The sequence below is a fragment of the Oncorhynchus mykiss genome, chromosome 8 (assembly GCF_013265735.2).
Source record: "Oncorhynchus mykiss isolate Arlee chromosome 8, USDA_OmykA_1.1, whole genome shotgun sequence".
Lineage (NCBI taxonomy): Eukaryota > Metazoa > Chordata > Actinopteri > Salmoniformes > Salmonidae > Oncorhynchus > Oncorhynchus mykiss.
In genome coordinates, this window is record NC_048572.1 from 54,851,299 (window position 1) to 54,878,090 (window position 26,792).

Genomic DNA, 26,792 nt, shown 5'->3' on the forward strand with positions numbered 1-26,792 from the left:
ACAGCATGTTATACTTACAGACAATATTTTGAGTGTTTTCTATCGAAATCTACCAATTATATGCATATCCTAGCTTCTGGGCCTGAGTAACAGGCAGTTTACTTTGGGCACGCTTCTGATCCAGACGTCGAAATACTGTCCCCAAGCCATAAGAAGTTAAGCGTGCCTTGAATTCTAAATAAATCGCAGACAGTGTCACCAGCAAAGCACCCCCACATCATCACACCTCCTTTTATTTTTATTTCACCTTTATTTAACCAGGTAGGCCAGTTGAGAACAAGTTCTCATTTACAACTGCGACATGGCCAAGATAAAGCATGCTTCACGATGGGAACCACACACGCGTAGATCATCCGTTCACCTACTCTGCGTCTCATGAAGACACGGAGGTTGGAACCAAAAATCTCACATTTGGACTCATCAGACCAAAGGACAGATTTCCACCCGGTCTAATGTCCATTGCTCGTGTTTCTTGGCCCAAGAAAGTCTATTTTTGTTATTGGTGTCCTTTAATAGTGGTTTCTTTGCAGCAATTCTACCATGAAGGCCTGATTCATGCAGTCTACTCTGAACTTGAACTCTATGAAGCATTTATTTGGGCTGCAATCTGAGGTGCTGCTAACTATAATGAACTTATCCTCTCAGGTCCTTCCTTTCCTGTGGCGGTCCTCATGAGAGCCAGTTTCATCATAGCGCTTGATGGTTTTTGCAACTGCACTTGAAGAAACCTTAAAAGTTCTTGACTGACCTTCATGTCTTAAAGTAATGATGGACTGTTGTTTCTCTTTGCTCATTTGACCTGTTCTTGCCATAATATGGACTTGGGTCTTTTACCAAATAGGGCTATCTTCTGTATACAAATCCACAAATTAACTTTTAACAAGGCACAACTGTTAATTGAAATGCATTCCAGGTGATTACCTCATGAAGCTGGTTGAGAGAATGCCAAGAGTGTTCAAAGCTGTTATCAAGGCAAAGGGTGGCTACTTTGAAGAATCTAAAATATATTTTGTTTTGTGATATATTTTCTTGGTTACTACATGATTCCATATGTGTTAATTCATAGTTTAGATGTCTTCACTATTTTCTACAATGTAGAAAATAGTAAGAATAAACAAAAACCCTGGAATGAGTACTGTAGGTGTGTCCAACCTTTTGACTGGTACTATATATGCCAAGTTGCTTTCTCAGAAAATCATAATGGATCTGCAACTTTCTACACAATTGCCTTTCTGCAATTTCTCTTAAGTTGATTTGTTTTCACATCATTGGAGCTATGGCCATTAATAGGTATGGCTATTAATTTGTTATGAAAGTTATCAACTAAATCATCACAAGAGGAAGACAGAATAGGTGATGGTGTATTGTTTATACACAAATAAAATCTGTAGCAACTTCAGAGGTACGATAGCCCAGTAAAGTCCATCGAGTTCAAAAGATTCATGAATTCAATCGCCTTGGAGTCAGTTTCTTCAACATAAATATTCAACATGAATATTAAAATCGCTCAACACAATGATTTTATAATAGTTCTCAAGGACAATAGACAATAGTTCAGAAAAATCTGTAAAGAAAGTGGGGCATTGCTTTGGTGGCCTATACAGAGCCAGGACTGGTGGCTGACATTTAAACAGTGATGTTGTGATGTTCTAAAGATCCAAAGTCGCCAAATGAAATGTCCTTACAGGTGAGAGCATTCGTAAAAATAGAGATGGTCCTCCCACCCATTTCCTCTTTTCCGATAGAGTATGAAAGCTGTAGTCTGGGGATGCTTCAAAAAGAGTGGCACTACAGTCTGAAGACAGCCATGTTTCTGCGAGAAACATGCAATCAACTTTGCACCCAGTAATTTAGCAGTCTATGGAAACAGCTAGCATGCCAGTCATTCCTTAAAACTGCACGCAGACATACAAATTGTATCCATGAGATTATCGGACTCTGGGTAAGTAGGAAATCTTGCACTATCCTTTACGTTCAGAGTGACAAGTTACAACATACAGTTTAAGTCGGAAGTTTACATACACTTAGGTTGGAGTCATTAAAACTTGTTTTTCAAATGTCTTGTTAACAAACTATAGTTTTGGCAAGTCGGTTAGGACATCTACTTGTGCATGACTACTTTGTGCTGTCATCTACTTTGTGCTATCTCCTAGAGATTAACGTACTTTGGTGCAGTGCAAATCCATCCTAGAACAACAGCAAAGGACCTTGTGAAGATGCTGGTGGAAACAGGGACAAATGTCCACAGTAAAACAAGTCCTATATCGACATAACCTGAAAGGCCGCTCAGCAAGGAAGAAGCCACTGCTCCAAAACCGGTATAAAAAGCCAGACTACGGTTTGCAACTTCACATGAGGACAAAGATCATACTTTTTGGAGAAATGTCGTCTGGTCTGATGAAACAACAATAGAACTGTTTGGCCATAATGACCATTGTTATGTTTGGAGGAAAAAGGGGGAGGCTTGCAAGCCGAAGACACCATCCCAACCGTGAAGCACGGTGGTGGCAGCATCATGCTGTGGGGGTGCTTTGCTGCAGGAGGGACTGGTGCACTTCACAAATAGATGGCATCATGAGGGAGGACAATTATGTGGATATATTGAAGCAACATCTCAAGACATTAAGTTAAAGCTTGGTCACAAATGGGTCTTCCAAATGGACAATGACCACAAGCATTCTTCCAAAGTTGTGGCAAAATGGCTTAAGGACAACAAAGTCAAGGTATTGGAGTGGCCATCACAAAACATTGACCTCAATCCTATAGAAAATGTGTGGGCAGAACTGAAAAAGCGTGTGCGAGCAAGGAGGCCTAAAAAGCTGACTCAGGTACACCAGCTCTGTCAGGAGGAATGGGCCAAAATTCACCCAACTTATTGTGGGAAGCTTGTGGAAGGCTACCCAAAATGTTTGACCCAAGTTAAACAATTTAAGGCAATGCTACCAAATACTAATGGAGTGTATGTAAACTTCTGACCCACTGGGAATGTGATGAAAGAAATAAAAGCTGAAATAAATAATTCTCTCTTCCGACTTCAACTTTGTATTTGTGGCAAACAGAGCGAGCCCTGCCACTGCATGCTCCTCATCAGCTCCCTACAGTGCTGCAGTGGCTCGCATCAGTTATATTTCCCCTGGACCTCCCCAGCAAGAGCACCAGATACCATCCCGCTTCCTTTGCCACCTCTGTTAAAAAAATCCTAGGTGAAACACTAATATGTGTCTCTTCCTCTCTCTCTCGCTTTGTGTCTCTTTCATTGTTTTTCACAGGCCATGTCCGAAACCTGTCTTGCCTACTACGTACTTTAACTGCAAACTGTGTACTAATCGAGCTATGTACTATTTAGAATGTACTGTTTAGTGAAAACAAATGCAGCAAGCAACCAATAACAGCATATTAGGTTAATCTTACTGCGAATGAGTCATTTAACTGCTGATGATCAGCTATAGTCACAAGTGGGTCTTGAAATACCATTATTTTCCTCAATAGTGTGCAGGGAATGCTATTAGATGAAAAGCCGAAATGAGTATGACATCCTGGCAATTAAAGCATAATACATTTTAAAAATGTCACAATATAAAACAAAAACATTTCACATACCCCAAATTCCTACTATTTATTTTCAAATTCTGACAGGATATAGAATGAATGATTGAGGAAAAGAGTCAGTTAGAGTGCTTTCGGAAAGTATTCAGACCCCTTGACTTTTTCCACATTTTGTTACGCTACAGCCTTATTCTAAAATGGATTCAATTGTTTTCCTCATGAATCTACACACGATATTCCAGAATGACGAAGCAAAAACGGTTTTTTGTATTAAAAATAAAGTATATATATATATATACACAGTGCCTTGCGAAAGTATTCGGCCCCCTTGAACTTTGCGACCTTTTGCCACATTTCAGGCTTCAAACATAAAGATATAAAACTGTATTTTTTTGTGAAGAATCAACAACAAGTGGGACACAATCATGAAGTGGAACGACATTTATTGGATATTTCAAACTTTTTTAACAAATCAAAAACTGAAAAATTGGGCGTGCAAAATTATTCAGCCCCCTTAAGTTAATACTTTGTAGCGCCACCTTTTGCTGCGATTACAGCTGTAAGTCGCTTGGGGTATGTCTCTATCAGTTTTGCACATCGAGAGACTGACTTTTTTTCCCATTCCTCCTTGCAAAACAGCTCGAGCTCAGTGAGGTTGGATGGAGAGCATTTGTGAACAGCAGTTTTCAGTTCTTTCCACAGATTCTCGATTGGATTCAGGTCTGGACTTTGATTTGGCCATTCTAACACCTGGATATGTTTATTTTTGAACCATTCCATTGTAGATTTAGCTTTATGTTTTGGATCATTGTCTTGTTGGAAGACAAATCTCCGTCCCAGTCTCAGGTCTTTTACAGACTCCATCAGGTTTTCTTCCAGAATGGTTCTGTATTTGGATCCATCCATCTTCCCATCAATTTTAACCATCTTCCCTGTCCCTGCTGAAGAAAAGCAGGCCCAAACCATGATGCTGCCACCACCATGTTTGACAGTCGGGATGGTGTGTTCAGCTGTGTTGCTTTTACGCCAAACATAACGTTTTGCATTGTTGCCAAAAAGTTCAATTTTGGTTTCATCTGACCAGAGCACCTTCTTCCACGTTTGGTGTGTCTCCCAGGTGGCTTGTGGCAAACTTTAAACAACACTTTTTATGGATATCTTTAAGAAATGGCTTTCTTCTTGCCACTCTTCCATAAAGGCCAGATTTGTGCAATATACGACTGATTGTTGTCCTATGGACAGAGTCTCCCACCTCAGCTGTAGATCTCTGCAGTTCATCCAGAGTGATCATGGGCCTCTTGGCTGCATCTCTGATCATTCTTCTCCTTGTATGAGCTGAAAGTTTAGAGGGACGGCAGGTCTTGGTAGATTTGCAGTGGTCTGATACTCCTTCCATTTCAATATTATCGCTTGCACAGTGCTCCTTGGGATGTTTAAAGCTTGGGAAATGTTTTTGTATCCAAATCCGGCTTTAAACTTCTTCACAACAGTATCTCGGACCTGCCTGGTGTTTCCTTGTTCTTCATGATGCTCTCTGCGCTTTTAACGGACCTCTGAGACTATCACAGTGCAGGTGCATTTATACGGAGACTTGATTACACACAGGTGGATTGTATTTATCATCATTAGTCATTTAGGTCAACATTGGATCATTCAGAGATCCTCACTAAACTTCTGGAGAGAGTTTGCTGCACTGAAAGTAAAGGGGCTGAATAATTTTGCACGCCCAATTTTTCAGTTTTTGATTTGTTAAAAAAGTTTGAAATATCCAATAAATGTCGTTCTACTTCATGATTGTGTCCCACTTGTTGTTGATTCTTCACAAAAAATACAGTTTTATATCTTTATGTTTGAAGCCTGAAATGTGGCAAAAGGTCGCAAAGTTCAAGGGGGCCGAATACTTTCGCAAGGCACTGTATATATATAAAAAAAATGAAATATCACATTTTCATAAGTATTCAGACCCTTTACTCAGTACTTTGTTGGAGCACCTTTGGCAGCGATTACAGCCTTGATTCTTTTTTGGTATGACGCTACAAGCTTGGCACACCCTGTATTTGGGGAATTTCTCTCATTCTTCTCTGCAGATCCGCTCAGTCAGGATGAATGGGTAGCATTGATGGACAGCTATTTTCAGGTCTATCCAGAGATGTTCGATTGGGTTCAAGTCCGTGCTCTGGCTGGGCCACTCAAGGACATTCAGAGACTTCTCCTGAGTTGTCTTGGCTGTGTGCTTAGGGTTGTTGTCCTGTTGGACGGTGAACCTTTGCACCAATCTGAAAAATGTTTGTTTGATATTATGTTACATTTTGGAAATGTATTATGCAGTAATTTTCAGGATGTCATACTAATTTTGTCTTTTCAACTAGTAGAATTTGCTGCACACTATTGAGGAAGATAATCGTATTTTGAGACCCATGTGTGTGTGACTGTAGCTGATACTCAGCTGAGGGGACACACTCTGAGCGCTCTGGAGCAGGTTTTTATCAAGGATCTCTCTGCACTTTGCTCCGTTCATCTTTCCCTCAATCCTCACTAGTCTCTCAAACCCTGCCACTGAAAACATCCCCACTGCATGATGCGGCCACAACCATGCTTCACCGTAGGGATGGTGCCAGGTTTCATCCAGATGTGACGCTTAGCATTCAGCCAAAGAGTTAAATCTTGGTTTCATCAAACCAGATAATATTGTTTCTCATGGCCTGTGAGTCCTTTAGGTGCCTTTTTGAAAACTCCAAGCTGGCTGTCTTGTGCCTTTTACTGAGAAGTGGCTTCTGGAACTCTGGAGCTCTGTCAAGGTGACCATCGGGTTCCTGGTCACCTCCCTGACCATGGCCCCTCTCTGCCGATTGCGGTTTGGCCGGTGGCCAGCTCTAGGAAGAGTCTTGGTGGTGCCAAACGTCTTCCATTTAAGAATGACGGCGGCCAATATGTTCTTGGGGACCTTCAATGCTGCATACATTTATTGGTACACTTCCCCATATTTGTGCCTCGACACAATCCTGTGTTCGGAGCTCTAGGGACAATTCCTTTGACCTCACGGCTTGATTTTTGCTCTGACATGCACTGTCAACTGTGGGAACTTAAATAAACAGGTGTGTGCCTTTCCAAATCAATCCAATCAATTGAATTTCTCTCATCTCTTGGATGACCAATGGAAACAGAATGCACCTGCACTCAACTTCAAGTCTCATAGCAAAGGGTCTGAATACTTATGTAAATAAGGTATTTCTGTTTTCAAAAATAAATTGAAATTTGCTAAATGTTCTAAAAAACTGTTTTTGCCTCATTATGGGGTATTAAGTGTAGGAAAAACAATATTTAATCAATTTTAGAATAAACGCTGTAACATAACAAAATGTGGAAAAAGTGAAACGGTCTGAATCCTTCCTGAATGCACTGTAACCCATGGGAAATCGAAAGAGGCATTTGAAGTGTCCAGAATTTCAATCACACCAGTCTACTTAAGAAATTGGAGTAATTAGCCAAGCCATTGATTATTCAGTGCTAAACAATATCCAATTGGAAGTTCAGACGTCCAATCGAGACATCCAATGTTGAATAAACTACTTTATTATTATTATTGAAAGGGAATAATTCTGTCAGCAGACATTAAATCTGCTCAGAAAAATATACAATAAAATGTCAGTTGACAGAATTATTATATTTTACAAGAGAGATACTTCAACTGTTGTTATGACATCCTATAGTGTAGTTTGTGTATTTTACTGCTGTTACTGCCCACGTAATCCACATGATCCCGATCATTACTCAGGATCATTATATGATCGTTCAAAAATCCTTTGAACATCTTGTCAACAATAACAAGTATCAGTCTAAGCATCTGTTTGATATATGTGTACATGTGTAAAGTCTGGAAATCTATAGATTCCCCACTGCACATTTATCGTAGCTGTTACAGTGTGTGTGTGCGTGTCTGTGTGTATGTGTTTGCAAGCACATACATTTGCACCACAAGTGTGTGTGCGTGCGCACGTACGCATGCATGTGAAACGTGCTAATGTGATTCGCAGACATTAACATCCTCCACCTTAAATGATTCAAATTATATGCCTCATGGGACCATGTGCCACAGGCATTAAAACATCATAGCTGTGTCTGAAATGGCTATATTGACGACGTAGTGCACCCATAGGGCTCAGGACAAAAGTAGTGCACTAAATAAGGAATATGGTGCCACTTTGGATGGAGCCCATAAGACTCATCAACAGTCTATTAACCGACAAACATGCAGATAAGGATTTTATTGAAAGGTGGTGTTTAATCATGCTGTCTTCATAATCAAACCGTGTGGGAATATGATACTTTAACTGTTGCGTGACAAACACTTGGCACAAATAGCCTGAGCTGCCAAGCTGAAAATTTGAAGTGGCATGGTGTGGTTTGAAAACAGTGACACTTATGAGCAGTGTAAAAATGTAGCCCCCAAAAATGTCAAACAAATTAATTTCCACCCCGTTCATTTTGCCTCATGGTTTATAAATAAGTCGTTTTTTGAGGGAGGGTAGAAAGTATCAATTATGGTTGTTGTTGAAATTGAATTTCTCTAGTCTGGAACTGTGTGCATTTGACAAATTTCATTTGAGTGTGCATTCCCCTTACAAATGCACAACTTGTCATCCATAGCCACTGTCAAGGTTCTTTCATGATAACAAGACGAGTTTCTCTCCTCACTCTATTCCTCACGTTCACTTTCACTCACTAATTACCATTTCTCTCGCTCATTTCCCTCTCACTCTCTCTCTCTCACACACACACACACACGAAACCATCCTCTTTCTCTAAACCGCTCCCGATACTCTTTTTGTTCTCTAACCTTGCATGTGTGCGTGTGTGGAGGGGGAACTAACTTTACAGGGGGAACAATACAGAATGAGCATCATCCTGTAGGAGAGATGAATGGACGAGAGGACTGGCGTAACTGCGATCCCCCAATAAAGAATTAGCCAATGACACTGCCTCTTTTCCTGCGGTCCCCCCCCCCCCCCAGTCCCCAGTCACATCCCTCGCACTGATTTGATTGAGAACGCTCTGTGCATACACAAGACCCACGCTCCTCCTCTCCGCAGGGGCATGGTCACGGCTCGCCCAAATAACCATTCATCTCCTCTCGTTCCTGTCTCACCATATATCATCGACTTTAGGCTCATCATTCTTTTACATCAAAGCGGAGCTGCTGTGAGAGGAGGATAGGGGGAGGAGGAAGGAGGAGGGAGGGATGGAGGAATGGCAAAGCACTTAACAATCCCCGTCCATGTTCCCACAGAGCAATTAATGTGGTGCCAGAACGACGGCCCACTCCTTTCTCCACAGAAACAAAACCAGAATGGATGAGGGAGAGCAAAGCTGCATAAGTCACTGCCTGCTGCGGCTGCATGGGCTGGCTGGGCATTGAGGAAAGAGAAAGAAAGGAGAGAGAGAATGGCTGGGATGGAGAGAGAGAAAATCAGGGGAATGCGAGAAAGAGAGAAGGAAAGAGGGAGGGAGGGAATGGGGGAATGAGAGGAAAGGAGAAAGACAATGGTAGAGTGAAGAAGAACGGCAATAAGCGAGAGAGAGATAGTGAAGGAGTGAGAGAGTGATAGAGACAGAGAGAGAGAGAGACATGGGTGGAGAAATAGAGAGGGAATGAGAAAAATGCAAAGGAGAACCCTAGACAAACAGAGTTGGAAAGGGCAAGAGTGAGACATGGAGAATTGAGGAGATTGAGAGAACAAAACCCGAGAAAGACAGACTAGGACAGAGTGTCTTTTCTGCCAGTGTTTTTTTCGAAAATCTCCTTGGTAGCCATTTTATGGGTTTCATTCATTAGCTAGGCGCCACGGAAAAGATAGGAGAAATATCACAAGTCACCAAAAAAAATACACATCACCACTTTCCCTCTCCGTTGATATTTTACCAGTGGTGACCTTCTGGAGTCACAGAGCAGATTGTTAATCACAGAGAGAAATATTCACAAACCATTGGGTTTTTTGTTGACGCTTTTGTTGCTTAACCATTAGAATTTCACTGGCTTGGTCTCGGAGTTGGTTGCTGAGAGTTTGAAATGTGTCCCTAAACCAGCTCTGCCCTATATGCGGAAGATACTGTTAGTGAGAAAATGAATTGATTTAAATTTTAGAATAAGGCTGTAACGTAACAAAATGTAGGGGAAAAATCAAGGGGTCTGAATACCTTTCGAATTCAGTGTACATACAAGCGTTCTTAAAAAAAAGTTATGAATGTATAGTCTTGCATGTACTCTGATTCAAACCATTACACTGTTTTGAAAAGAAACTGTAATAGAAAAATAATGGCACCTAACATCAGTTCTCCACAGCTGTCAAGAGTGAAAATTAATTAGAGCTATTTTAATTTAAGGATGTGTAAAGCAGTACCTATCACAAAGCCTCCTCGTTTTCCCGGGAGCAAAAAAAAAAAAACACATTGTCTAATTATAAGTCACATGTCACTGTCACCTACATGTGTGACACTGTGATTTAACTTCAGTCACAAGCCAGAGCCATGCACTCAACTGCAGGCCTATCATCATTTGATAGTGTATGTATTTAGGGAGAGGGTAGATGTTTCCCATACAGTGCATTTGGAAAGTATTCAGACCCCTTGACTTTTTCCACATTTTGTTACCTTATATCGTTATTCTAAAATTGATTAAAACAAATTTTCCCTCATCAATCTACCCCAAATACCACATAAAGCAAAAAAACGTTTTTTTAGAAATATTTGCAAATGTATTAAAATAAAAAAAACAGAAATACTCAGACCCTTTGCTATGAAAGTTCAAATTGAGCTCAGGTGCATCCTGTTTCCATTGATCATCCTTGAGATGTTTCTACAACTTGATTGTGACCCACTGTCGTATATTCAATTGGTTGGACATGATTTGGAAAGGCCCACACCTGTCTATATAAGGTCCCACAGCTGACAGTGCATGTCAGAGCAAAAACCAAGCCATGAGGTCGAAGGAATTGCCTGTAGAGCTCTGAGACAGGACTGTGTCGAGTCACAGATCTAGGGAAGGGTACCAAAAAATGTCTGCAGCATTGAAAGTCCCCAAGAACACTGGCCTCCATTGTTCTTAAATTAAAGAAGATTGCTGCCCGGCCGAACTGAGCAATCGGGGGAGAAGGGCTTTGATCAGGGAGGTGACCAAGAACCCAATGGTCACTCTGACAAAGTTCCAGATTTACTCTGTGGAGATGGGAGAACCTTCCAGAAGGGCAACCATCTCTGCAGAACTCCATAAATCAAGCCTTTATGGTAAAGTGGCCAGATGGAAGCCACTCCTCAGTAAAAAGTACATGACAGCCCACTTGGAGTTTGCCAAAAGGCCCCTAAAGAATTCTCAGACCATGAGAAATAAGATTCTCTGGTATGATGAAACCAAAAATGAACTCTTTGGCCTGAATGCCTAGTGTAACATCTGGAGGAAACCTGGCATAATCCCTACGGTGAAGCATGGTGGTGGCAGCGTCATGCTGTGGGGATGTTTTTCAGTGGCAGGGACTGGGACACTAGTGAGGATCGAGTGAAAGATGAACGGAGCAAAGTACAGAGAGATCCTTGATGAAAACCTGCTCCAGACCGCTCAGGACCTCAGACTGGGGCGAAGGTTCACCTTCCAACAGAACAACGACCCTAAGCACACAGCCAAGATAACGCAGGAGTGGCTTCGGGACAAGTCTCTGAATGTCCTAGAGTGACCCCGCCAGAACCCGGCTTGAACCCGATCGAACATCTCTGGAGAGACATGGAAAAAGTTGTGCAGCAACCCTCCCCATCCAACCTGACAGAGCTTGAGAGGATCTGTAGAGACAAATGGGAGAAACTCCCCAAATACAGGTGTGCCAAGCTTGTATCGACATACCCAATAAGAGTCGAGGTTGTAATCACTGCCAAAGGTGCTTCAACAAAGTACTGAGGAAAGAGTCTGAATACTTATGTGAACGAAATATTAAAGTTTTTTTTTTTTTTTTTTACATTTGCAGAAATGTCATTATGGGGTATTGTGTGTAGATTGATGAGGAAAATTTTTTAAATACATTTTTAGAATAAGACTAATGTAACAACATTTTGAAAAAGTCAAGAGGTCTTTCCCAATGCACTGTATAACCACATATCTAAGATGACATGACCTGGAAATGCCATGTAAAGACTGTACACTGTATTCCTTGAAATATACTTAAAGTAAATTTGCCCTTTACCACAAATGTAGGATGCCCTTGTTCTGCTGATACTTTGCATCCCCCTAAAGGTTAAGGTTAGGATACAAGATAGGGTAAGCTGATCCCAGATCAGTGGATAAGGGCAACTTCTGCCTCAAGCATATCATGGATATTCAAGGAGCATGGAAGATGTCCAGGGAATTTCCATGTCATGTCAAAGGGGACTAATATTGCTCAAGGGGTATCAGTATTTAGGTATCTCAAGAAGTTTCTCCCCTCTCCAGCAGCTCAGGTTATAACTCTTTTTTTCCCTCCTTTTTTTGGACAGTCCAAGGAAGTGTGAATGTTTGTAGATAACGGTGCCTTGTGAAGGAATGTATTCATAAATACACACTACCTTTCAGGCACAGACCGGGCTGTTGAGATGTACCTCTCAAAGTGAGGAAAGAGTATGAGTGCATTCTGGGTAGGAAGACACTCACAGAAGTCAGCCCAGTTATGCCAATCAACCACAGCCTCACATGAACAGCTATTACTGTGCAGCATGTCAGTGAAGCACCCTGAGCCCACAGCATCAGGTTCCTTGAAGGACGTTTAGGATGGGAAAACAGGGAAGTTGTGTCTCTACCTGCGTAGGGGACAGGGGCGTCCTTGTCCAAGGCCACCAAGGGAGGGTCCAGCAGGACGGTGTCCATGTTCTCCGTGATCACCCCATGGTACGACGTCTCGATCCACGGCTTGTGTTTGTTCACTGTGGAGAAGAAAGAGGAGAATGGGGAGATAGAGAGAAAGACGATGTCAGATGATTTTTTTAGGTTTGCCCGGCCATGAAAATGATAGCTAAACAGTACTATCAATAACCATGAAGCTAATATGCATAGACAGCTCTATTTCTCTCTCTAACATACCGGAGGGATATGATATCGCTCTCCCAACCAGTATTCATGAGAACACACTAAATTATCTGATTTTGGGTCCTGGCGATGTTGCTTTTTTGCCTCACAGGTACAAAAGCTGTTACAAGCCCTTGATCAATGCCCACAGCTAAACAGACTAAACTGCAACTTAAATTGCCCACAGGCAAAGCTCAATTGGGGTGACTCTTTCGATTTAGTTTGCAAATACAGTCAGGTTATCCTTAATAAAGATGAGAAAAAAAAAAAAATTATACAAATACTGAGCTGTATTGTATGCTCAAACAATTTGAACATATTATTTTATACTAATACAATTGCTTAGAGATAGAGATTTAATTCAACAAGTAATACAACAACCTCAAAAAGATAGGGATGAAAAGGATTGGTACCCCTGTTTTCAGTACTCCAGCACCCTCCCCTTGCGGCGATAACAACAGGCTTTTTCTAAAATGTTTTATGAGACTGGAGAACACATTGGGAGTTCCATACTTCAAGTTAATGATGCCTTTGACCTTAACCAGGGCCCCAGGACCAGTGAAAGCAAAATACCCCCATAACATCAAAGATCCACCTCCATATTTACAGTAGGTACGAGGTAACTTTCTGCATATGCTTCCGTTTTGCGACGTCAAACCCACTACTGGCATGCCCGGCCAAAGAGCTCTATTTTCATGTCAGAATTTATAACTGTATTCTCCCAGACACAGTTTCTGGAGAACGGTTGACATCTCTATCTGAAGCCACAGACAGTTGTGGCCACTCACTCACTCAGTACCCTGCTGTGTATAAAGTACAGTTCATCTCTGTAGAGCTCCCTCGACTCAAAGGAAACCATTGACCGAGTCCCAATGACACACTGAACTCCTACGCAAGTGCAGACAGAGAGCGAGAGAGATGGAGAGATAGAGCAAGCTAATAGGCCATTCAATACACCAGGAGATTACTTTTAGATGGGTGCTGACAATCCACTGCAATTTAATGACTTCCTCGAAACCCACCACGCAAATACGCTGACCGAATAAACTAAAAGCTTTTCAAAGTTTAAGTTCAGCGACACACACGCGTTGTGTATTCACACACAGACAGTACGCTCACATAGGCGATCATGTACATGCACACTAGAGTGCACACACACACACACACACACACACACAACACCAAAATCTCTTCTGAAAAAGTTCTGGAAGCTTTGCGCCCGTTTGACCTTTCAATCCGAGGAAAAGGAACAGTTTGCTTCATTCTAATGAGCAGATGACATGTCTAGCTGGCACTTTTCACCCCACTCCTAAACATCCTGGTCTCAATTTCGATGTGGCCTTATCCTCTATGGGATCGGTGTCCCTCCACCGGGATGGTTGAGCTAATGTGCACTAATGTGATTAGCATGAGGTTGTAAGTAACAAGAACATTTCCCAGGGCATAGACATATCTTATATGGGCAGAAAGCTTAAAATCTTGTTTATCTAACTGCCCCGGAGTGAAGGGCGGCTCCGGTAGCTCCTGACTGACGGGCGGCTCCGGCAGCTCCTGGACAGGAGGGAGGCTCTGGCAGCTCCGGACAGGAGGGAGGCTCTGGAAGCACTGGACAGGCGGGAGCACCAGGAGGGAGGAGATGGAGAGACAGCCTGGTGCGTGGGGCAGCCACAGGAGGCCTGGTAGGTGGAGGAGGCACCGGATGGACCGGACTGTGGAGGCGCACTGGAGGTCTCGAGCACCGAGCCTGCACAACCTGTCCTGGCTGGATACCCCCTGTAGCCCGGCAAGTGCGGCAGGGTGGAACAGACCGCACCGGGCTGTGCTGGCGAACCGGGGGCACCGTGCGTTCTGTCTCCTAGAGATGAATGTACTTTGGTGCAAAAAGTGCAAATCAATCCCAGAACAACAGCAAAGGACCTTGTGAAAACGAGTCCTATATCGACATAACCTGAAAGGCTGCTCAGCGGTGGTGAAAGTGGTGATCCTAACTGACCTAAGACCGGGAATTTTTACTAAGATTAAATGTCAGGAATTGTGAGAAACTGAATTTAAATGTATTTGGCTAAGGTGTAACTTCCGACAAATATTTTCATTTGGAATTTGGTATAAATGTTGTCAGTAGTTTATAGAATAAAACAAAAATCTTCATTTTACCCAAACACATACCAATAAATAGTAAAAACCAGAGAAACTGGTAATTTTGCAGTGGTCTCTTAATTTTTTCCAGAGCCATATATATATATATTCTGAACAGGAACAAAGGATTGATCACATCACACCGATGTAGACCAGAAACACACACACACACACACACACACACACACACACACACACACACACACACACACACACACCACACACACACACACACACACACCACACACACACACACACACACAGAGTCCTAATGAGTTGTGTGACTGGTTGAAGTTTTCAACAAGCAGGTCTATTCTGGGCTCAGGTTTTGACAGTTCAACACTGAGGGTCATGCTCAGCATGGAGTCTGTTTCTGTACTTGTTTTTTAAGCACGCCAGAGTTGAGAACCCTGACTTGGCATAGGTATGTGGTGCCAAACTGGATCAGAACATCTACTGCTTTCTCAGTCAGGCAGGAGACCACTTCCTGCAGTAGATGAGCAACACAGAACTGTGTTTTGCCTCAGAAAGCATCTTGCTTCAATCGGTTTATTCCAGTTCAGTATAAAAATGATTACTTGTATTTTAACCGCAACAGTTCCAACCTAGACTTGTTTTCAACAATTTCAAAGTAAGATGTACAGTAGGCCTGATCATTTTTAATATTCATCTCTACTGTTCTTAGGGTTGCACTATCAGTAGCTGGCTAGCTTGCTTTGGCTAACGTTAGCTAGCATATTAGCTGTGGACAAGGGATTGTTGAAAGAGAAACTCACATCGACAACTATAAGAGATAGTACTCCCTTATTCCTGCTTATCATCCATCACCTGTTAGCTGTCGTTCTGCCCTCAGCAAGGCAGTTAACCTACTATTCCTGGGTTAAATGCGGAAGACACATTTCAGTTGAATGCATTTACAGTGCCTTGCGAAAGTATTCGGCCCCCTTGAACTTTGCGACCTTTTGCCACATTTCAGGCTTCAAACATAAAGATATAAAACTGTATTTTTTTTGTGAAGAATCAACAACAAGTGGGACACAATCATGAAGTGGAACGACATTTATTGGATATTTCAAACTTTTTTAACAAATCAAAAACTGAAAAATTGGGTGTGCAAAATTATTCAGCCCCTTTACTTTCAGTGCAGCAAACTCTCTCCAGAAGTTCAGTGAGGATCCTCTGAATGATCCAATGTTGACCTAAAGACTAATGATGATAAATACAATCCACCTGTGTGTAATCAAGTCTCCGTATAAATGCACCTGCCTGTGATAGTCTCAGAGGTCCGTTAAAAGTGCAGAGAGCATCATGAAGAACAAGGAACACACCAGGCAGGTCCGAGATACGGTTGTGAAGAAGTTAAAGCCGGATTTGGATACAAAAAGATTTCCCAAGCTTTAAACATCCCAAGGAGCACTGTGCAAGCGATAATATTGAAATGGAGGAGTATCAGACCACTGCAAAATCTACCAAGACCTTGCCGTCCCTCTAACTTTCAGCTCATACAAGGAGAAGACTGATCAGAGATGCAGCCAAGAGGCCCATGATCACTCTGGACTGAATTGCAGAGATCTACAGCTGAGGTGGGAGAACTCTGTCCATAGGCTACAACAATCAGTCGTATATTGCACAAATCTGGCCTTATGGAAGAGTGGCAAGAGGAAGCCATTTCTTAAAGATATCCATAAAAAGTGTTGTTTAAAGTTTGCCACAAGCCACCTGGAGACACACCAAACATGTGGAAGAAGGTGCTCTGTCAGATGAAACCAAAATTGAACTTTTTGGCAACAATGCAAAACGTTATGTTTGGCGTAAAAGCAACACAGCTCATCACCCTGAACACACCATCCCCACTGTCAAACATGGTGGTGGCAGCATCATGGTTTGGGCCTGCTTTTCTTCAGCAGGGACAGGGAAGATGGTTAAAGTTGATGGGAAGATGGATGGAGCCAAATACAGGACCATTCTGGAAGAAAACCTGATGGAGTCTGCAAAAGACCTGAGACTGGGACGGAGATGTGTCCTTCCAACAAGACAATGATCCAAACATAAAGCAAAATCTACAATGGAATGGTTCAAAAATAAACATATCCAGGTGTTAGAATGGCCAAGTCAAAGTCCAGACCTGAATCCAATCGAGAATCTGTGGAAAGAACTGAAAACTGCTGTTCACAAATGCTCTCCATTCAACCTCACTGAGCTCGAGCTGTTTTGGCAAGGAGGAATGGGAAAACATTTCAGTCTCTTGATGTGAAAAACTGATAGAGACATACCCCAAGCGACTTACAGCTGTAATCGCAGCAAAAGGTGGCTCTACAAGTTTAACTTAAGGGGGCTGAATAATTTTGCACGCCCAATTTTTCAGTTTTTGATTTGTTAAAAAAGTTTGAAATATCCATAAATGTCGTTTCCACTTCATGATTGTGTCCCACTTGTTGTTGATTCTTCACAAAAAAAATACAGTTTTTATATCTTTATGTTTGAAGCCTGAAAATGTGGCAAAAGGTCGCAAAGTTCAAGGGGCCCGAATACTTTCGCGAGGCACTGTAGTTGTACAACTGACTAGGTATCCCCTTCCCCTTTTCCTTAAAATGACAATATGCCTTGCTAGCTGACTTCCACTTCCACCGTCGAAGCAACCGTTTCCTGAGGCATTCCGCCCTGTTCTGAATAACTTCCTGGGTTTACTGTCATGCTTGTGGAATTTGGTCAGGATGTGTAGTTAAATTTGATCCTTTGAGAGACTCATAACTAAATCACTTCCCCACACAAAACAAATTGTGGGCGCACTTCAAAATTTCTCAACGTTTGCATTAAGCCAAGGTGAGAGAAACTCATCGCTGTATTTGCGTTTCAATTGAATTGAAATCAGTCAGAACTTGTGGCTAGCTTGAGTCCAATGACAGCAGGGATTAAGGCCGAGTGGGAATGACAAGTCAGTGGCTGACAGCACATCACATGCTGCTGAACAACAGCACTGCAGTGTGTGGGTCGTGGATGGGTTCTTTAAGAAAAACCGCAGAAATAGATCTGGTAAACCGCGAAGCACACGGGCATCTCCCACCCACTCGCGCAGCTGTCAAACTGATCGGAGACACTGCTCCTAAGCAAACAGCGCATCGAACAGAGAGTACAGTTGCACTTGGACAAATCAATTCCAGATATTAATGAAATAATAATACATTTACTCTGATACGTCGCGACACATACTTGTAGAAAGGCTGCTGTAGACAAAGGCAATACAGAAGCTTCAAAATGAGGGGAAAAAAAGGAATTGTGCAGTATTACTAACAAAAAGATGAAACGTCAAAATGTGTATCAAATCTTACAGTAGTGCATACATACTATCATCAAAATAACTGGTTATAAAGTGGCCGAATTATCTGTTAATATTGAATGTTTTGAGAACACCTTCTGGGTAGTTTGTGTTGACGTTAAGGGAATGTTCTCTTGGAAACAATCCTTGCACGTCACTGGAACATTCCCATGGAAACTTAGGTAATGACCTCATGGGACCCTTATTAAGGGAACATTCTCTAAAGTTGTGGGAACATTTGCTGTTAGCTGGGATCACTCTGTTACCGTGAAATGGTCCCCGTACAGACAGACACAGAATAGTCAGAGTGTGCTGCGGCGGAGCGGATGGCTCGTCTCAGACTGGGACGGCAGTGGAACGTTTGGGGTCATTTTAGTTCCACAAAAGGGTGAAGTTTCCCAAATATACAGTAAAAGGTTGGTGTCTGGTTTTGATGGGAGTATTCTTGCAGCATGACTCAAGGGTATGAGGTGAAAAGTAGCAAGCTATAATATTTCAGTCAAGAGCATGCCCAACAGCCGCCGTGGTTCAGACAGTAACATCCTATTCTGGCAGACCATGTCCACACTGACACAGTGCATCTTCAGCCAGTCCTAAAGTAAGTTATATGGGTGGCGATTTCAATTTCTGGCGTAACCTCTTATGTTCATTTTAGCGCACTAACTCTCCAAACACACACACACAGAGAGACAGAGAGAGAGAGAGAGAGAGACTTTTGATGCTCTTTCTTCCAACAATAAGTACTAATGGCTACAAAATACTCAAAATACTCCCCCCCCCCCCCCCCCCACTAAACCGCATAAAAACATAAACACACAAAAACATCAAAATTCCCTCACAATCTCATTACCAGTAAGAGAGAAAGAGAGAGAGAGAGAAAGAAAGAGAGAGAGAGAGTGAGAAGAATATGACTGAGCAATACAGACATGCAGAATTCTGCTGGGAACAGTATCTTGTTTTTGTAGACTTCATTATTTATCCAGCAACCCCCCCAAAAATTACATTATATCCACGTTTTAAGCGTGTCTAATAAAACCCCGTCAAGCATTGGGGAAGGGAACAGAGCGTGTGCAAATCTGCGCTGCGACCTCCCTGTGCCCTCATATAATGAAAGCTCCAGTCAGCATTCCAACTGGTAATTAAAACTAGAGACACACAACGCGAGATCGCCGGGATGGATGGAGAATTTTACAGTGTTTCTCCAGAATGATGCAACACTCTTATTAATCTGTGACCAGATGACACCCTGCTGTAATGTTGGGCTTTCTAACCTGGCAACATGGGATCAGGACATGTACATACTGTATCAGCAGTATAAGAGAGAAGGGGGAGAGAGGGAAGAGACAGGGGGGGAAAGGATGGAGGGAAAGACAGCGAGGACAGAGAAAGAGGGGAAGTGGATTGAGTAGCGAGAGAGATGGAGAGAAACAGAAAGAGGGAGAGAGGATTTGTTTTGGGATAATTGCATTGTCTAATTACATTTCCCTTACACCTCTGCGTGCTATTTAAACTTTGTGCATCATGCTGATCAACAAACGCAACCTTTCCAGGGTATAACCATGACTCTCTAATTAAGACTTAATACAAAGAAATGAATGGTTTATTGCAGTCTGCTATGATGGGAACAGTGTTTATTATTGCCTATGGGCAATGCCATTTAAATCGTTGGTCTCCCGCAGCTACAGGTACGTTTAAAGGAATAGTTCCTGATTTTGGCAATGAAGCATATTATCTACTTCCCCAGAGTCAGATGAACTTGTTGATACTATTTTTATGTATCTGTGTCTAGTATGAAGGACGTTAGAAGTCGTGTTGCGAGACAATGCTAACTGGAGTTAGCACAATGAATGGAAGTCTACGGGAACAGCTAGCATGCTAGCTGTTCCCATAGATTTCCAAGCATTGTGTTAACACTAGTTAGCAATTGCACTAACGCTACTTACCATCTTCCTTCAAACTGCAGTCAGATACATAAAAATGGTATCCATGAGTTCATCTCACTCTGGGGATGCATGATTCTGAGCTGTAGCGAAATGACTCCCACACTTGATCTCACCTCCAACCACTGGGAATGGAGATGTTCTCTTGAATGCAACACATTGCACAGTGATATGCATAAGGGAACACGGATTATGGTACTTGGCTCATCGTGCTCTAGCAACTCCTTGTGGCGGGCCGGGCGCCTGCAGGCTGACTCCGGTCGTCAGTTGAACGGTGTTCCCTCCGACACATTGGTGCGGCTGGCTTCCAGGTTATGAGGGCGGGTGTTAAGAAGCGCAGTTTGGCGGGTCATGTTTCGGGAAAACACATGACTCTACTTTTGTCTCCCGAGCCCGTTGAGGAGTTGCAGCGATGAGACGAGATCAAAATTGGGGAGGAAAAAGGGGGTAAAATACCCCCAAAAATACTCCTTATGTACTCCTAATTACCAGCTTCCATTCAGTCAGTGCATAAAAGCTCTTCGCCAGGCCAAATAGATACCTTAGTCTTGATAAGGCTATTTGTGATGTGCCATCCAGTCATGTGATGTTTGCATGAACTTTTCTAAAGGCTTTCCCCCAAAAACGCTCTGATTAAATGTTGACTGCAAAGTAGGCTGACCTGACAATGATTTCTATCAATGGGGAGGGCATTTGTTTTGCTCAATTGAAAAAGGGGCAACTACACCCTTAAATATACACTAACATTCAAAAGTTTGTGGTCGCTTAGAATGTCCCTGTTTTTGAAACACTTAAAATCAATTAAAGTCAATTAAAGTCAATTAAAGTCAATTAAAATAACATTGAATTGATCAGAAATAAATGACGATTGTAGCTGGAAATGGCTCACTTAAAATGGAATATCTATAGAGGCCCATTATCAGCAACCATCACTCCTGTGTTCCAATGGCATGTTGTGTTAACTAGTCCAAGTTTATCATTGTAAAAGGCTAAATCCTTAAACCCTTTTGCAATTATGTTAGCACAGTTGAAAACTGCTGATTAAAGAAGCAATAAAACTGGCCTTCTTTACACTAGCTGAGGATCTGGAGCATCAAATTTTGTGGGTTAGATTACAGGCTCAAAATGGTGAAAACTGAACTTTCTTCTGAAACTCGTCAGTCTATTCTTGTTCTGAGAAATGAAGGCTATACCATGCGAGAAATTGCCAAGAAACTGACGATCTCGTACAACGCTGTGTATTACTCGCTTCAAAGAAAGCGCAAACTGGCTCTAAACAGAATAGAAAGAGAAGTGTGAGACCCCAGTGGACTACTGAGCAAGAGGACAAGTTCATTAGTGTCTAGTTTTTATTAAATAGTACCCGCAAAACACCAGTCTCAAAGTCAACAGTGAAAAGGTGACTCTGGGATGCTGGCCTTCTAGATATTTAGTGTACTACACAAAGTGTAAATGATGGAAGTACCAGCCCAAACTATACGCAAGTATACCAACTCTAGTGCAGGATTGACCAGTAAATCACAGAACGTAAGGATAAGCAAATCCCCATATCCAAATCGACTATCCTATAGTCCAATGGCTCCTTATAGCTGCTGTAACAGTATAACTTTAGTCCGTCCCTCTCCTCGCCCCAACCTGGGCTCAAACCAGGGACCCTCTGCACACATCAACAGTCACCCTCGAAGCATCGTTACCCATCGCTCCACAAAAGCCGCTGTCCTTGCAGAGCAAGGGGAACCACTACTTCAAGGTCTCAAAGCGAGTGACGTCACCGTTTGAAATGCTATTAGCGCGCCCCACCGCTAACTAGCTAGCCATTTCACATCCGTTACACTTCCATGAAGCTAAAGATAAACCAATCAGACTGGTGTCTGACCTTATTCCCAATGGGACCATTAGGGATCCAATTCATTACTCAGTTCTTTAGCAGAGGGAATGTCGACTCAGATACAGTCAAGCAAAAAAGAAACCTAATGACTAATAGAAAAAGAGTAATTATGCATATTGACTCGAGACGCAGCAATACTTTCACATTAAGCAGAACTGAGTGAGTTGGCAGGAGCCCGGAGTAAAGATGCTTCCCACTCTGCACTTCAGTGCTCTGTGTCTGCACATCTACAGGCACATTACAATTTGTATTTTTTAAGGATCCCCATTATCTGCTGCCAAGGCAGCAACTACTCTTCCTGGGGTCCAGCAACATTAAGGCAGTTATATACACCATTTAAAATATTACATTTCATAACACTTCACCCAATACATTTAGTGTTCCCTCGGGCCACTACTCCACTATCACATACTTAGTGAGTGTAGTGGGTGTCTTATCATTGTATGTGTGTCTTCACAGTCCCCGCCGTTTCATAAGGCGTGTTGTGTGTTTTAAATCTGATTCTACTGTTAGCATAAGTTACCTGATGTGGAATGGAGTCCCATGTAGCCATGACTCTATGTAGTACCATGCGCTTCCCATAGTCTGTTCTGGACTTGTGGATTTTGAAGAGACCTTTGGATGACATGTCTTGTAGGGTATACATGGGTGTCCGAGCTGTGTACTGTAGCTTAAAACAGACAGTTCGGTGCATTCAGCATGTCAACATTTCTTACAAAAACAAGTAGTGATGAAGTCGATCTCTCCTCCACTTCGAGCCATGAGAGATGCACATGCATACTATTAATGTTAGCTCTCCGTGTACATTTAAGGGCCAGCCGTACTTCCCTGTTCTGAGCCAATTGTAATTTTCCAAGGTCGCTCTTTGTGACATGCCTTGTTGATAGTGCTGTTAATAAAAGCAGAGCAGCGCATTATTTTGGACAGACTTCTCCCCATCTTAGATACAGTTGTATCAACATGTTTTGACCATGACAGTTTACAATGCAGTTTAGTCACCTCAACTTGTTCAATTTACACATTATTTATTACAAGATTTGTTGAGGTTTAGGGAATAGTGAATGATTTGTCCCAAATACAATAGTTTTTTCATTTTTGAAATATTTAGGACTAATTTATTCCTTGCCACCCATTCTGAAACTAACTACAGGTCTTTGTTAAATGTTGCAGTGATTTCACTCACTGTAGTAGCTGAAGTGTATAGTGTTGAGTCCTCCGCCTACATACACACTGGCTTTACTCAAGGCCAGTGGTATGTCATCAGTAAAGATTAAACAAAGGGGCCTAGGCAGTTGCCCTGGGGACTTCCTGATTCTACCTGGATTATTTTGGAGAGGCTTCCATTAAAGAATACCCTCTGTGTTCTGTTAGACAGGTAACTCTTTATCTGCAACATTGCAGCTGGTGTAAAGCCATAACACATACTTTTTTTAATCAGCAGACTATGATCGATAATGTCAAATGCCGCACTGAAGTTTAACCAAACAGCTCACACAATCGTTTTATCATCAATTTCTCTCAGCCAATCACCAGTCATCTGTATAAGTGCCATGTTTGTTGAATGTTCTTCCCTATAAGCATGCTGAAAGCCTGTCAATTTGTTAACAGTAAAATCGCATTGCATCTGGTCAAACACAATTTTTTCCAAAAGATTACTAAGGGTTGGTAACAGACTGATTGGTTGGCTATTTGAGCCAGTAAATGGGGGTTTACTAATTCTGGGGTAGCGAAATGTCTTTTGATTCCCTCCAGGCCTGAGGGCACACACTCTCTAGTAGGCTTAGATTGAATATATGGCAAATAAGAGTGGCAATATCGTCCGCTATTATTCTCAGTAATTTTCCATAAGTTGTCAGACCCCCTTGGCTTGTCATTGTTGATAGACAACTATAATTTGTTAATTTCTTCCACACTCACTTTATGGAATTCCAAATGACAATGCTTCTATTTCAGAATTTGAGCAGTTATACTTGGAAGTATAGTGTCAGCGTTTTGTTGCTGGCATGTCATGCCTAAGTTTGCTAACCTTGCTAATGAAAAAATCATTAAAAGTAATTGGCAATATCAGCGGGTTTTGTGATGAATGATCACTCTGATTCAATGAACGATGGAGCTGAGTTTGTCTTTTTGCCCAAAATGTAATTGAAGGTGCTCCAAAGCGTTTGACTATCCTTCTTTATATAATTTCTTTGTTTCATTGTATTGCTTCTTCCCTTATATTCAGTTTAGTCAAATGATTTCTCAATTTGCATTATGTTTGCAAATCCATTGTGCAGCAGACTTATTTGCAATTCCCTTTGCCTCATCCCTCTCAACCATACTATTTTTCAATTCCTCATCAATCCCCAGGGATTTTAGTTTTTACAGTCATTTCCTTAATGGGTGCATGCTTACTAATGACTGGGATAAGCAATTTCATAAATGTATAAAGTGTAGCGTCTAGTTGCTCCTCATTATGCACTCTGCATTATGCACCATTTACATCCACCTAGGAATCCCTGCAAAACTTATTGTATGACCTCTTATACACTATTAGGCGCAGCCTCTGGTTTTCCTATATATGGATTTGGATACTGCTTTAAAGCACATTTCTGCAGCATAAGTAAAGATGTGATCAATACATGTTGATTTCATTCATGTGATATTTGTAACTACCCTGGAAAGTTGACTGATAACCTAAACCAGGTTGCAGGAACTAGTTACAGTTTGATGTTTTTTCTTGAGTATGCAGCTTGATGAAAGCCCGTCCAAATGTATGTAATACCCTTGTTAGAACCAAGTATTGAGTGTATTCTTGTTAGAACTAAGTATTGAGATTATTTGTTATAATTAATTGGTATTAGATTTTTAAAAAAAGGTGATTGAATTGCTTGAATGGCTCCCAAGTTGTAAGCTGTGGCCAATGGGAGAGTTGACCTGGTTAACAGGAGGCCTGGTTTGGGGGAAAAAGAGATGTTGAGAAAAGGATGGACGTTACATTAATTTGAACAAAACCCATACCTACTGAGTTTTGAAGGGAAATACAGATTTTATAAGAGTTGTTATAATTTTACGAAAGACTTAAAGTAAAGACCGAAGCTACCGTCTCATCGTGGAGGAAATGGACAGCCTTGAGGTTAGCCTAGCATCGCGTGACACTGAGAAAATTGCTTGGGAAAGAAAGACTAACGAGTTCATGTTCCCATGGGATATCGGTTACTGCTAAAGAGTACTGCCTGCATTGATAACTGTGCTTGCTGTGGATCTTGAGAGGAAACCTGCACGCAACTGCCATACTTCGCTGAGGGAATATCTACAAGTAGTGATCTGTATGGCTTGTTTTGGTCTCTGAGCGCTGTACTCAGATTATAGCATGGTGGCCTTTTTTGAAATCTGACACAGCGGTTGCATTAAGGAGAAGTTTATCTAAAGTTCCATGCATAACACTTGTTTCTTTTATCTGTTTTTCTGTAAATTGATATGGCTCTCTGCAAAATCACTGAATGTTTTGGAAGCAAAACATTACTGAACATAACGCGCCAATGTAAACTCAGATTTTTGGATATAAATATGAACTTTATCGAACAAAACATGCATGTATTGTGTAACATGAAGTCCTATGAGTGTCATCTGAAGATCATCAAAGGTTGGTGATTAATTGTATCTGCTTTTTGTGACTCCTCTCTTTGGCTGGAAAAATGGCTGTGGTTTTCTGTGACTAGGTACTGACCTAACAATCAGATGGTGTGCTTTTGTCGTAAAGCCTTTTTGAAATCGGACACTGTGGTGGGATGAACAACAAGTTTATCTTTAAAATGGTGTAAAATACTTGTATGTTTGAGGAATTTTAATTGAGATTTCTGTTTAAATTTGGCGCCCTGCACTTTCACTGGCTGTCATATCGATCCCGTTAATGGGATCTCGGCCTAAAGAAATTAATAACGTGTTAACGTGGACTTTTTTTTAGCACTTTTCTGGGATGCTTGATTGTTTTCATGCTTTACTGGGAAAATCATCAGAAGTAGACATGTTATTTATGCTAGTGCAGGGTGAGCTGCACACAGTGGACTTCCGACTAGGGCACACTGTCTCCATAATAAGTTTAACTCTGGCTCATAGATACAAATAGGCACAAATTAACATAATACCAACATGTTTCAAGCAGACCACCATAGTCCCTGTGCACAAGAACACTAAGGTGACCTTCATAAATGACTACCAACCCTTAGCACTCACATCTGTAGACATGAAGTGATTTGAAAGGCTGGTCATGGCTCACATCAACACCATTATCCCAGAAACCCTAGACCCACTCCAATTTGCAACAGATCTACAGATGATGCAATCTCTATTGCACTCCACACTGCCCGTTCCCACCTGGACAAAAGGAACATCTATCGAATGCTATTCATTAACTACAGCTCAGTGTTCAACACCATAGTGCCCTCAAAGCTCATCACCAAGCAAGGGACCCTGGGAATAAACACCTCCCTCTGGATCCTGAACTTAGGTAACACATCCGCCACGCTGATCCTCAACACAGGGGCCCCTCAGGGGGGCGTGCTCAGTCCCCTCCTGTACTCCCTGGTCATGACTGCATGGCCAGGCACAACTCCAACACTATTAGGTTTGCCAATGACACAACGGTGGTAGGCCTGATCACCGCCAATGATGAGACAGCCTATAAGGAGGAGGTCAGAGACGTGGCAGTCTGGTGCCATGACAACAACCTCTCCCTCAATGTGATCAAGACAAAGGAGATGATTGTGGACTACAGGAAAAGGAGGACCAAGCACGCCCCTCATCAACGGGGCTGTAGTGGAGTAGGTTGAGCTTCTTGTCCTTGGTGTCCACATCACCAACAAACTATCATGGTCCAAACACACCAAGACAGTCGTGAAGAGGGCA

At 42.0% G+C, this 26,792-nt stretch overlaps 1 protein-coding gene across 2 annotated transcripts in view; it reads right to left on the bottom strand.

The window, feature by feature from the left end:
- Positions 1-26,792, bottom strand: part of LOC110530144 (calsyntenin-2) — a 276,314-nt gene that overhangs the window by 152,466 nt on the left and 97,056 nt on the right. For both annotated transcript variants that reach the window (XM_021612991.2, XM_021612992.2), the window contains exon 2: positions 12,361-12,483. In XM_021612991.2, coding sequence (XP_021468666.2) covers positions 12,361-12,483 — 123 coding nt within the window. The remainder of the gene's footprint in view (positions 1-12,360; positions 12,484-26,792) is intronic.